At 34.8% G+C, this 14,715-nt stretch overlaps 1 protein-coding gene across 1 annotated transcript in view; it reads right to left on the bottom strand.

Moving 5' to 3' along the window:
* TEX55 (testis expressed 55) overlaps nt 1-14,715 on the bottom strand; it is a 26,222-nt gene extending 11,507 nt beyond the window's left edge. The window contains exons 1-3 of the mRNA XM_010970940.1: nt 13,558-14,715; nt 12,863-13,009; nt 11,033-11,092 (exon numbers count right to left, since the gene is read on the bottom strand). Of these exons, the coding sequence (XP_010969242.1) occupies nt 11,033-11,092; nt 12,863-13,009; nt 13,558-14,715 (1,365 nt within the window). The remainder of the gene's footprint in view (nt 1-11,032; nt 11,093-12,862; nt 13,010-13,557) is intronic.

The following is a 14,715-nucleotide window of genomic DNA, read 5'->3' as shown; positions in this document are numbered from 1 at the left end:
GTAGGTTAAAAATCAGAAGAGGACTGTTCCAAGGAACAGATTAAGTCACAACCACTGGTGTCAGAATATAACAGGCAGGGTCAAAGAGGAAAATAGTAAAAATATGTTGGAGGTGTTAAGAAACAAGAAAAGAGATTTTACAACAATTTTCTTCCATTAAGAGAGAAAAAAAGTGCTGTTATAAACTATTTTCCACATATTTTCTGATTGAAAATTTTATAAACATCTTTGAGACGTGATAGATTTGTATGCTTTGGGGAATTGCATATAAATTGCTAATATTCTTTTCTTGATCCTCTTTGGGATTTGTGAACTTGTTACTGTTCAGTGCTTTGGAGAAATAAGTATTGGAATATCAATGCATGGATAAGTATATATGTGTATATTTTTGTATGATTAGCCAGAAGTCTCTATAACTTATGTGAATTTTACAGATACACTCTGTAGATTTTCACTTAAAAAAAAGAGCATATTTAGGAAGAGTCACTACCAATGATCATTCAAAAACAATTTTTCAGAATGAGAAGCAGAACACAATGTTGACACTGATATTTGTAAACAATGTTGAGAGAGTCATTCTTTGTAGGAATCATGTTTCTTTCTGTTTTTTATCATTTCCTGTACCTGAGAAGAATGAAAAAGAATTTTTTCCACTTGCCATTTTGATCCACATGGAATTACCATATCTTGTTAAAATATGTAGACATTTAAAATACAAAAGTCCTTGTACTGACTTGGTACAAATAATTTAGACTTTGATAAGTCAAGAATATGTGTTGTAATGTCTAGGAGAGTCATTAAAATTGTTAATTATTGTTAGGGCAGTGACTTTATTTTTTATAATACAGTAATTATAGATACATATCATATACATTTATCAAAAGCTATAGAATGTATAACACAAAGAAACTTTATGTAAACCACGGACTTTAGTTAATAATGTGTATCATACTGATCAACTGTAACAAATGTACACACTAATGCCAGATGGTCGTGACAGAGGAAACCAGGGCTGGGAAAAGGGGGAAAGGGAAAGGAGTAAAGGGGAGCTCACTGTACTTCCGGCTCAATTTTTCTGTAAAGGTAAAACTTTTCTAAAAATAAAGTACATTAATTTTTAAAAATCACCCAAATGTGAAACAAACAAAAAGATTTAAGAGAGTATAACTTCTAAACTAACAGAGAGAAAACTGGAGCAATAAAATAAGGCAAAAAGTAGAGTAAAAGAAACAGAACAGACAGGCAGGACAAATAGACAGCATGTGGTAGGACAATTGATTCAAACCCAAATATATCTTTAATACCATCAAATATAAAGGGACTAAATGCTCCAATTAAAAGCTTGTCAAATTTGAATAATGATTAAAAATTATAATATATGCTGTTTTTAAGACAGACATCTAAAACATAAGGCCAGAGTCAAGGAGTTATTTGATGAAGAGAGAGAAAACGTGAAAAAAAAAATGAAGAGAACTTCAGGGATCTGTGGAATAATATAAAAATGTCTAATATAAAGTTAATTTGAGTCTTGAAAAGACAAGAAGGAAAGAGAATGGAGCAGGAAAATATCTGAAGAAATTCTGCCAAACAACTTCCAAAATTTGGTGGGAGACATAAATTTATAGATTCAAGAAGCTAAGCTAATCCCCAAATAAGTATGTTCCAATGAGCATCATGATTAAAAACCCCTGGAAACTAAAGAACAAGAGATCATGAAAGCAGCCAGAGAAAAACGACATATTACACAGAGGGGACTGTCAGTCTGGATGACTGTGGACGTCTCACTAGAAACTAGGAAGACCAGAAAGTAATGAAACCACATCTTTAAGAGCCAGTGTCTAGGGGTGGGGGGAGAGTCAATTTAACACTGTTAAGAACATTTAATATGCGATCTACCCTCTTAACAAAAATTTAAGCGTACATTATGGGTACAACGAGTGCAGTAGATCTTTAGAGCTTAGTCATCTTGCTTGACTGAAAAGTCAGTAACTTTATATCTACCAAAAATGCCCTACAGGAATGGATGTGTAATACATTTTCAGATAAAAGAAAACTAAGAGTGTTCATTACCAGCAGTCCTGCAACACAATAAATGCTAAAGGATTTGTTTCAGGTTGAAGAGAAATGACTTCAGAGAGAAACTTAGAAATTCACAAATGAATGAAGAACATCAAAAATAGAAATCTGGATAGATATAAAAGATTATGTTTTCCTTTTATGTTCTTTAAAATACATATGAATATTTAAAGCCTTTTAAGATTATACTGTTCTCTTGTGGGGATTTTCACTTATGTAGAAAGTGATACATTTGACAAGTTTAACATAAAGGACAGTGGATAGGAGTAAAGGGACCAATATGATTATAAGGCTTCCTTTTTTGGTGGAGTGAAACAAATATTAACTTTATACTGTGAGAGATTAGGGATACATATTGTAACCCCCTAGAGTAATCACTAAAAATAATAAGTATAGCTAAAAAGTCAATAGATACAAAGTAGAATATTAAAATTACTAAAAGAATCCCAAAGAAGGCAATAAAAGGGCAACAAAGGAATAAAAACCAGAGACAAACAGAAAATGAACAACAAACTGAGAGATCTAAATTCAACCATATTGATAATTAAGTTAAATGTGAATGGTCTAAACCGGAGTTTGGCAAACTTTTTCTGAAAAGAGCTGGATAATACGTATTTTAGGAATTGGAGGACATGTACTGTCTCCATCACTGCTGCTGAGTCTCCCTTTCCTTTCCCTGTCTTTCACTTTTCCCCTTTTCCTCCTCCTCTTCATCCCCATCTTTTTCTTCTTCCTCCTTCTCCTTCCCTCTCCTCCTTCTCCTTCTTCAACTACTTTAAAAATGTAAATTCTTTCTCAACTTTCAGGCCATTTAAAAACCAGTGGTCTAAGTTTGCCAACTCCTCTTCTAAATGGTTCAATTAAAAAGCAGAGGTTTTTTTTAGAAAATATAAGAAAGTAAGACCCAAATATGTGGTACCTACAAGAGACATACTTTATAATATAAAACACAGGTGAAAATAAATGGATGAAAAAAGATATACCAAGTAAACTGTAAGATATAAAACCTGGACTGGTTACATTAAAATCCAAAAAAGTAGACTTCAAGACTAAGAATATTACCAAGGATAAAGACAGACATCTCATAATGATAAAAGAGCCAATTAATCAGGAAGACATAATGAACATAAATGTTCATGTGCCTAATAACAGTTTTACAATACATAAAGGGAAAATTAACAGAATTAGAGGGAGAGTAGCTAATTCCACAATGATAGTAGAATATTTAAACACCCCTTTCACAGCAATGGAAAGAACTAAACAAAAATATCAGGAAAGATGTGCAAGATTTGAACAACATTATCAATCTCCTCGATCTAATTGACATTCGTAGAACACTATATCAAGAACAACAGAATACATGTTCTTATAAAGTGAACATTATATATTAACCAATATGGACCAACACTGGGCTACAAAGTTTCAATAGCTTGAAAAAGATTGAAATTGTACCCAGCATGACAAAATTAAACTGGAAGTCAATAACAATAACATATATAGAAACCCCTCAAGTATTCAGAAATTAAACAACACACTTCTAAATAAATAGCTGGTCAAAGAAGGAATCTCAAGGGAAGTTAGAAAATATTTTGAATTGAATGATAATAAAGAGATAACATATCAAAATATGTGTGATAAAACTAAAGCAGTGCCTAGAGGGAAACACATTTTTAAATGTCTACATGAGAAAAGAAGAAAGGTCTAAAATAAATTATCTAAGGTTTTACTTTAAGAAGCTAGAAAAAAAGAGTAAAGTTAACCAAAATTAGGAAGAGGAAAGGAGATAATAAAGATAAGTGCAAAAAGCAATGCAATTGAAAAAATAATAGAGAATATCAACAAAGCCAAAATCTGGTTCTTTGACAAGAGCAAAAAAGTGATTAATCTCCAGCTAGATTGATTATGAGAGCGAAACTCACACATGAGAGACTCAACCTGTTGTTGGCTTTGAAGATGCAGAAAGGAGACTATGAGCCAAGGAATACAGTGGCCACTAGAAATTGGGAGTGGCCCTCAGCTTACAGCCAGCAGGTAATGGGATTTTGGGCCTACAAACACAGAACTGAATTCTGCTGATAACCCCCAAAAGTAGGAAATGAATTCTCCCCTTAGAGCCTCCAGAAAGCTACACAGCCTGGCCTGCCATCACCCTGATTTTAGGATGGGTAGACCTGTATCAAACTTCTGACCCACAGAACTATAAGAAATAAGTGTTGATTTAAGCCACTAAGTTTATAATAATTTGTTATAGCGTCAAAAGAAAATTAAGACAACTCCATACACAAAAAATAAATCCATATGGATCATAGACCTAAGTATTAAAGTGAAGATGTTATATCTCCTAGAAGAAAACATAGGAGAATACCTTTGTGACTTGTGTTAGGAAAGACTTCTTAGATAGGACTTAAAAGGCAAAAACTCTAAAAAGGAAAAGCTGATGAATTGTATTTTATGAAAATTGAAAGTGTTTGCTCTTTGAAAGACATTGTAAAGAAAAATCAAAGGAAAACTACATAATGAGAAAAAATATTTGCCATATATTTATCTGATAACAGACTGATCTATCCAGAATATATATAAAAAAACCTTACAGCTCAATACAAGAAAACAACAGCCCAGCTTAAAAGTGGATAGATGACTTGAACATCCACTTCACAAGAGGAGATATATGAATGGCCAATTATATATGAAAAGCTGTTCAATATTTCTATTTATCAGGGAAAGGCACATTAAAACTACAATACTACTAGAAGAGCTAAAATAAAAAAGATTGATGAAGCAAAATTTGATGAGAAGAAATGGGTGCTTTCAGGTTTGAGACAGGAAAAGTAGAAGTTATTTCTGGAACATCTTGTTATAGCACAACATAATGCAGTGATCAAAGATGACAAGGAGTGTTAAAAGTGCTAGGAGTCATCCTCAAAACATTTCCATTGGCCTCAAATGGGAAAACCTGAGCGTCAACAAGAATAAGTGCAAGGGGACTGAAATACATACAGTACATTTAAATCTATGAATTGATAATAATAATAAAAACATTTGTTTTCTTCAGACAATTCTATGAAAGATTTTAATTCTGAAAGCTGGTAAGTAAAGAGAAAGGGGTAAAGCATTTATCCTGTTTTCCTATGTAATCTGTTCCTTAGGGTAACCACATAGTTGATGAGATGTATTATGGCTAATAAATGGAAAAAGAATGATAAATTTAGAATACTACCATTTTGCAATCCCTAATGAATTAATGGATCAGGAAATGATCATTAATAACAGCTTATAGCACAAAAAGTCATCAATGGCTGGGTCATTGTGCACCAACTGATGGAGAAAGACAAGAGCAGTGTGAAGCAATCTTTTCAAGACAAAAAAAAAATCTGAGTTTAAAGAAACCATTAAATATAACTTTGGCAATTTACAGAAAATATAGGGTTCAGAAGATCATGTTAAATGACATCACTGGAAAATAATAAGCAAAACTCAGACTGGGAAACTTCAGGACAAATGACCTGGTTACTTCAGTAAAAAATACTGTTGAGGGAGAGAGAGAGAGAGAGGGAAATGAAAGGTGAATCTTTATCTAGGATGTTAATCAACCAGTAAAAATGTATGGACCTTTTTTTGATCCAGTTAGAAACAACAAAAAGTAGACAACTGGTGAAATACAAACAGTGATTTATTACTTGATATTAAAGGATCACTGAAAATATTTTAGATCATCATAGTACTGTGGTTAGATATTTTTTAAAGTCCTTATTTTTAAGAGTTACATACTGAAATATTTACAAATGAAATTATAACTGGGATTTGCTTCAAGATAAGCTGGGGAGGAGGAATGGGGATAAAGCATATATCAAATAAGATAGGCTATGTGATGACAGTTACTAAATAGGAGGAATGAGCACATGGAGGGTAAATACACTATTCTCTATTTTTGCATATGTTTGAAATGTCTGTCAGTGAAGAACATTTAAAAATAAATAAAAAAGGAATCTCCAGGCAAATATTATGTTCTCTGAAGGGGAAGAGAGGAAAAAAGGGATAGAAGCAATATGTGAAAAAATACTGGCTGAAAAATTTTCAAAACAGATGAAAAGCAATAAAATACAAAGATCTGGAGCTTCTGTTTCTTCTAAGAGTGACCAGATTTCCCTCTTGCGTGAAACAACTGAAAAATGGAGAACATCTAAGAAACACTGGTTTTTAAGATAGTGGTATCAGGCAACAAAGGACAGTGCTCTGTGAGAAACAGGAGAGAAATAAAGTGAGCCTCATGGTTGCTCCAGCCTACTGTCCATAAAATTTCCTGGCCTCTCTGTAGGGAAGGTGAACCCAAGAGGAACACTAAAGACCCCTGAGTTAAGGAAATAGAGCTGAGGCCCTGGGGAAACCAAGGCAGCTGTAGTTCATAGGACAGAGCGCCAGAGAAGAGAGAACCTCACAGAAAGAACTCTGGAATCTGCAGAAGGTCTCCTTCAAGTAATCCCCTGTGAACAGATCAATGCCTATGTGCGAGGAAACTATCTGAGGTCATGGAAAGAACCAAGCCAGTTCACTGTCAAACTAAAAAGCCTCATGAATCATGGAGCATTGGGTAGGATACTCAAAAGCCTTGCCTCAGTAGTGGGGAATAATTAGCTCTAGATGGAACACTGCTCTGCTTTACTCGAAGAAAATCTTAAAAGCTAAATCAGAAAGGATCACATTGTTTCCAAGTAGATTAGCTGGGTCCCAAAATAAAGTCCAAGAATATTTACATGAATACAAAAATATCCAGCACCTGCTAAGGTAAGATGCATAATTGCACAAATCAAAAATTACCAGGCATACACTTACTACAATGTTACATGTCAAATTATATCTCAATTAAAAAGTATTAGGCATATGAACAAGCAGGAAAATGAGAAGTTATTATGACTGTATTCTCTATGTTCAAAAAGTAGAGATATTAACATTATAGAAAAGATACAAACTAAACTACTAGGGATGAAAACTACAAAAATTATAATGTATGCAATGAAAAATACACTGGCATGTTATTATTAATGGTACTTTACACACTACAGAAGAAAAAATCAGTAAACTTGAAGACGTAACAGTAGAAAACATTCAAAATGATATATGGAGAGGGAAAAAAGAATTAAAAAAAATTAACATCAGATCATCAGAGAGCTTTGAGACAACTTCAACTGGCCCAACATACGTGTAACTGGAGCTCCCAGAGGAGAGGGCTGGGACAGAAAAATGTTTGAAGAATAATAGCTGACAAATTTCAAAATATACTGAAAACCAGAAGCCCACGGTTCTTAGAAGTTCCAAGCAGCACAGAACAAGAAACATGAAGAAAACTACAATAATACCGCTTTAAGTGGGACTGTAAACTGATCTAAGTACTTCAGAAAGCTTTTGGGCAGCTGTTGTATAAAGCTGAACTTATGTCAATAACCTATTTCTGGATAGAAGTGCATGCACATGTGCACCACCTGATAAGTACACGAGTGTTCACTGCAGTATTATTTATAACAACCAAAAAAGCTAGAAACAGCCAAATGTCTACCATAGAATACGGAAATGAAAAGAAATGAAAAATATGCACAAGATAAAGGAATCTCACAAACATACTTTTGCTCAAAAGAAATCAGCCCCCAAATAGTATTATCTGATTCCACTTACATAAAATTTTAAAAAGTCAAACTAATTTAGAAGTCAGAATAGTGATTGTTTTGTGGAAGAGAAAGGGTAGCGATTGGAAACAGGCACTATGTGGGATTCTGAGGAGCTGGTAATTTTCAGTCTTTTGATCTGGCTGGTGGTTTCATGGCTCTATTTCATCAGTGATAATTAGTCAAGTTGTACAGTTTGATGTGTGTAATTTTCTGTATGTATGTTTATAAAATTTAAAAAATGAAAATAAATATATTTCACCACATTAACAGAAGGGAGAAAAATCATACAATCATCCCAATGGATATAGAAAAATAATCTGATAAACTTTAATAATTCATAATAAAAACTCTCAGAAAACAAACTAGATAAGACCTTCCCTAATATGATTAATAGTATTCATAAAACACAGCAAACATTTATACTTAATGATTAAATAGGACTTTTTTTTTTTTAAGCTTGAGAGCCAGCAAGGTGAACCACTGTAGCTACTTCTATTCAGCATTAACTCTACTGGTGATCCCTAACCAGTGTACTGTATCAGCCAGTGTTCCAACAGGAGATGGATGGCACTTTCAAAATAGAAAAAATTCAATGGGAGTTTATTTTAAAAAGGGGTTATTTAAAAATAACTAGGCATAAGGTAGTCACAGGAGATAATGTAATAATCCAGAGCTGGTAAAAGTAGAACTAACCTTAGGAGTGAAGGTCAAGAGGCAAGGAAATTACTATAATCCAGAAGTGAAGATTTATATGAAGTAAGATGCCTTGAGAGAAGCAGTGACTTCCAGACAACTCAGGACAGACAGATTATGGGGAAAAGGACAGGGAAATAAAACTGACCTCATCCTCTTTCCTCCTTCCAGGCTTCCTCCAGGGTTTCCCACTGTCTTAACCCAACTGGGAGTCAGAAGAAATAGAACTTACTGATCTAGTCCAGATTAGTTTCTTTGCAGGATAAGGAAGAGGGGAAGGTGGATCCAAAGGGGCAAAGAGAAGATACATATAATGTATGTGACAAAAGGAAAGAAAAGTATAAGGTTTGGAAAGGTCAAATAAAATTGTCACTATTTGCAAATGATATGATTATATATGTAGAAACACCCAAAGTATCTACAAATGCATAATTAGAATTAATAAATTGAGTTTAATAAGGTTACTGCATATAAGATCAACAAAAATGAGCTTCATTTCTATATGCTAGAAATTAGAGCCTGAAATTGTGTAAGTTTCTATTTATAATAGCATCAAAATTATAAAATACCTATGAATAAGTCTATCAAAAGATATATAAAACCTTTATGCAAATGACAACTGTACTGGAAGAAATTAAAGACCTAGATAAATGGAGAGAATAAAACTGATTGTTTTAAGCTGTCACTTCTCCCCAAATTGATCAGCAGAGCCAATGTAATCCCAATAAGAATCCCATCAATGTGTGCTAGCGTGTGTGTGTGTGTGTGTTTGTGTAACTTGACAAATAATTCTAAATACTGATATGCAAAAGCAGAGGCTTAAGGACATCCAAGATATTTTAAAAGAAGAATAAAATGTAAGAACTTGCTCTGTTAGATATTAACACTTATTATAAGGCATTCTAATTAAGAAATTCTTGTAGTGGAGCGAAGATTGGCAAATATACTATAGGAATCAAATAAAGAGTACTGTCTTTTTATATAAGGTGCTTGGTTAATTGGATGTCTGCTTGGAAGAAAATGAAACTCGACCCCACCTCACATCCTACACAAAATCAATTCCAGACTGATTGGATATAAACGTAAAAGACAAAAAACAAATAAAATTAAAAAAAATTAAAAACAAACAAAAAAACCCTTCACAAACAAGATAATATAGGGACTATGGTCAGGAGATTGGACTAAGGAGAGACTTCTAAAATAGGACACCTGAAGGACTAATCAGAAATAAAAAGGTTATTAAATCTGACTAAATAAAAATTAAGAATTTCTGTTCATTAAAGATACCTTTAAGAGATGAAACAGGAAGGCAGAGAGTGGGAGAAAATACGTGCAACAAATAAGTCAACAAAGAGCTCAAAACCAGAATATATAGAAAACTGTTACAAATGAATAAAAAAAGACAATACAATAGAAAAGAAGTATTTCCAAATGGCCAAAAACAAATGAAAAAGTATGCAACTGCCTCAGTACTCAGGAAAAACAAGTTCAATCTGCAATGATTGATTACTATTCATCCATTGAAATGCTGAAAAGACTGGTAACACTAAGTGTTGGATGCAAGCAGTAAGGACGTAAGACAACAAGGACTCTAACATACCCTGCTTACTGGTGGGAGTATTGTACAATCACTTTGGAAAATCTTTTGAAATAATCTACTAGAGCTGAGCAAACACATACCCTACGATCCAGCAACCACTATTGTGGGTATTTACCCAAGAGAAATATGTGTATATGTGCACCAACAGACATGCACATGAAAGTTCCCAGGAAAAATTTTTATAATAGCTCTAAGCTGGAAATAGCCTGAATGTCCACATCCAACTAAAATGGATAAATTGTGGCATTGCATCCAATGAATACTACAACGGTAATGAAAATGAATGAACCACAGTCACACACAACAGCATGGATTAATCTCACAGACATAACTTTGAGCAAAAGAATGAACAAATGAACCCCTACTACATGGTTCCCTTTATATAAAGTCTAAAAAGCTGACAAGTCTGCACAGATACAGAGAACAAACTAGTGGTTACCAGTGAGGAGCGGGGAGGGACAGTAGAGAGGTGGAGGAGAGGGAGGTTCAAACTACTGGGTGTAAGACAAGACAAGCTCAGGGATGTATTGTACAACACAGGGAATATAGCCAAGATTTTGTAAATGGAAAGTAAACTTTAAAAATTGTATAAATATTAAAAATGAAAAGTAAGTTTAAAAAAATTTAGCAGTTTGGCTGTAGAAGCCATGCTCTTAACCACTAAAACAAACTAACAAAGAAACAAATAAATAATAACCGACAAGGCTAAACCAAAGTGTTTCATGATTCATATTTCATAATAAAATTATAAAGAAAAGTGAGAATGTCATTACCATAAAAGTCAGAGTAACAGTCCCTTTGTGGGGAGCAATAACCATGACAGAAAGAAAGGGGGTTTCTCTGATGCTAGTAATATTTGAATTTTTTTTAACTTGAATGGTAGTTACTGGTATGCTCACTTCATGATAATTCACTGAGTTGTCCATGTCCTGTACACTTGTATGTGTGCTATATTTCACAATAAACAGAATAAAAAGGTGGTCCTTTTTCTCCTATTCCATACCTGGCAGAGCATAAAATTCAGGGGGTCCGCTGGCCTTTCGTAGACTAAAGATTCAGTGATCTGCTGAGAGAGAGAGAGTAACGCATCGCATTATGGTTCTGAGCTAAAGTTCTGCGGTCAGGTTATACCTGAAGCAATGTTTTGCGTTAATCTATCATAGCATGTTAAAGAAAGTCATCTCTATCTACAAATTACTTTCTTATTACTGATAGTTTTAGGCAAATTAAGGTAAAATGTGGAGGAATAAAAATTTAGTAATAAGTAGTAATGGATATTTTTCTAGTTTCCAAGATCAAATAGGTAGTGAGAAAGTTTTGGAGAAAGTTTTTGTTTTGAGAATTGTGACTTTAATAGACTGGGAAATCAATAAATTACTTTCTTTGAAAACTAGTCAAAGAAAAAATTATTGAATACAATTTTTAAAACACTATGATTTTACATAGAACTTTCCTTCTGAGGCATTTGATCCTAAAAGGTGAAAATGATGTTCAGTGTTTATAATAATAAATGAGAAAGCATATAAAAAAAACTACAGGGACTCACTTCCAGACTTTTTTGTTGTTGTTGAATAACTCAAAATACTATAATAAAGTAAGCAGAATTTTCATTTGCAGGGAATAACAATAGGGCAAATTTCAGGTATGAAATATTCTGGTCTCTTTAGTGCACCCATGTCAATCAATTATTTCATACATGTTTCTATTAAAGACATATTTATAATTAATTTTTCTTATAACAATGTTCAATAAATAAGCATTATTTTTTTCTTGACAGATGAGGAAAATTACTTACAGAATGATTAGAATTCTACTTTCTACAACTTTAACCCTTCAGTTTAATAATTAGTAGTTCTTTGATTAAAGCTAGGAAACCCAGCCACTAACATTGTCCCATTAAAGGACATTTTAAGAAAAAAGGGCACAGAGCAGGCTTAATAAAGTAAATTCCACGTATCCCCACTTTGTATGAGGAAACTGGGATTCACAGCAGTTAAATAATTTCCCCTAAATCACAAAGATGACAAGTGGCAAAGTTAGATTGGAGCCCTGAGCTAACAGATTATAAAATTTGTGCTCTTTCCTCTATATTCTGCTTCTTTACAATTAAAATTTTCCACTTTAAATGTTTTCATTTGAGGTGGGCCATTCTTATCTACAACTTTCTAACTTCAAAGTTACTTCATGTATATATGTTATTATACATGTACATGTGCCTTGCCGGGTAATATTAACATAAAAACACACATGTCAGGAAAACAGAAACAAAAACAACCCACAAAACAGCAAAAATTTTATAAATATGGTAATATAATTCTATACTGGCCCATGAATGTCATAATTTAAAGAAGTTTCCCACCCTATATCCTGAGGCAATAAAATTTGTAATTTCAAGAATCAGAAGCAAATTTTAACTACTTCTTTTTTCCCCTAAAGAATGTGGTTTCTTAGATGGTCACAAGTTGGTCATCTTCTGAAAGTATTATTTTCCTGCCTGTGAAGTCTTTTTCTCTCCTTTTCAATTGTCAATGTTTTGTCCTTCCTTCCTAGTCTGGCTCAAACTTTAACTCTTGGCCAAGTTTTTCCCTAGCAACTAATCTACCAGCTCTCTAATTCCTCTGAAGGACTTCATATTATGGTAACAATCATTTGGTGTTTATCATTTACTATGTATTGATTAATACATCTTAATGCACTTACTGACTTCTCAATGAGATCATATCTCTTTAGCAAAGGCTCTTTCTTGTACCACTGGAAAGCCAGGTCAAAGTTTGTTTTTTACATTATAATTTCTGTAAAGCTCACAATTAAAGAAAGGGATTGAGAGGTTTACCTGGAATATTTGCAGAATGTGGTGTTTCTCCATGTATTGTAGTGCAAAGTAATAAGGATCTTCATATATTAGGGGAGGAAACTGCTTCCTATAAGGTTTGTTGTATGCCTGAGAACTCCTTCTTTCTTGGATTTCTGAACTATCATCCTGAAATAACAATATCCCCCCAAAGGGTCTTAAATAAATAAAAAATCTCCAGGAAGTTTTGTTGTCATTGTTGCTCTGATCAGTGGAAGCTGATACTGATGGGATCTGAACACCAGGAATTGGAGTAAAGGCACATTATTATGAGAGACCTGGTTGATCCAATGCACCCCAAGTCCTGGGAGGTACCTTAGACATCTCCAAGCTACTTCAAATACTTTCCCCTTCACAGAGATCTCCAATTGACTCCAAATTCCTTTCCTTTAGTAGAAGCCCAGAGAGGGGAAATGACTTAGTGTCCCAGTGTTAGCAGCAGAACCAGGACTTGAAACCCAGTCTCCTGAATCCTGGTTCATTGATCCTTCCTGAATTGCCTTACTTAGCGTAGCAGAGAAGGCAACACATCTCATTATTTCCCACCCTTCTCCTGTCCTTCCTGAATGCTACTCACCACAGTATGTGCCCTCCCCCCACTCTCCCATGTCACCACTACAGGCCCCAGGCTTGGCCTCTAACTTCCCAGGTGGGTATCAAATGCCCCTTTAACCTACAGGCTTGATTTCTGTGGCTTGAGTTTTTTCCTGACTGATGATGTAATCCAATTTGGATGAAATGGAGGGAAATTTTGGGGAATAGGCTAAGTCTTTTTCTTGCAAGTGACCGATCGATCTGTCATCAAATGGGTTGAATGCTTGCAGATCGGTTACACTTTCGGTGTCAGTTTCAAGGGAAACGTTGGATACGTTGCTGTCTGTCTGGCTAGGCTCAAATTTGCAGGGTTGTACTCTGAAGTCATCTTCTTTGTCTTCCCTGATGTTGCCAAAATCTGCAAACATTCTGTTATCAGACTGGCTATGTTCTCCATAGTCAAACACGTTGTCTTCTGTGTAGTCATACTCTTTGTCCATTAAGTCAGATACACTGTGGTCAGCCTTGTCAATTTTAAGGTGATCAGCAGGGTCAGCAGCTTGGTATTCAGCTGGTTTAGTCACTTGGTCAGACACTTCGCTGGTAGTCCTTACCAATGCTCTGTGGTCAGCATGGACAGACAATCTATGGTCAATCTGTTCAGAAGATTTTCGCTCAACCAGGCCAGACAATCTACTTTCAATCTGTTGAGTTCTTTGGTCAGTTGGGTGGGACGTTCTGTGGTCAATCTGCTCAGAGGCTATTTGTACGGATGGGACAGATGGTTTACGGTCAGTCTGTTCAGAAGATCTTCTCTCAGCTAGGCTGGACGTCCTGTGATCAATCTGTTCTGAAGTCCTTTGTTCAATTTGTTCAGAGGTACCTTGTTCAGGCAGAGCAGACATCTGGCTGTCAACCTGTTCAGTCTCGACCCCATCAGCTTGGCTAGATGCCTTGCTGTCCATCTGTTCTGACATTCTTCGGTTAACCTGATCAGATGCTCTACCATCGATAACATTAAAATAGTCGGATGTTTTGAGGTCAGCCTGATCAGATGTTCTTTCTCCAATGTTTTCATACAGTTTGGGGTCAGCTTGACTAAATTTGTTTGGTTCAGCCAGGCCAGACACTCCTTGGACAGCCTGGTCAGCTGTTTTGTGATCAGTCTGGTCATCTGTCTCCACTTCATCTTGTTTCTGCCTGTTGTCTTCCTGGCTGTCTGTGTGGCTGTCATTTGAGGACTTGGGTTTGCTTTCGACTTCCAAGGATTCTGCCGGAACTTCTTCTGGAGGCTCTTCCAT

Source organism: Camelus bactrianus, chromosome 1, assembly GCF_048773025.1.
Source record: "Camelus bactrianus isolate YW-2024 breed Bactrian camel chromosome 1, ASM4877302v1, whole genome shotgun sequence".
NCBI classification, from domain to species: Eukaryota; Metazoa; Chordata; class Mammalia; order Artiodactyla; family Camelidae; genus Camelus; species Camelus bactrianus.
Note: the sequence above shows the minus strand (reverse complement) of the source record. Positions and strands in the feature narration are given on the sequence as shown.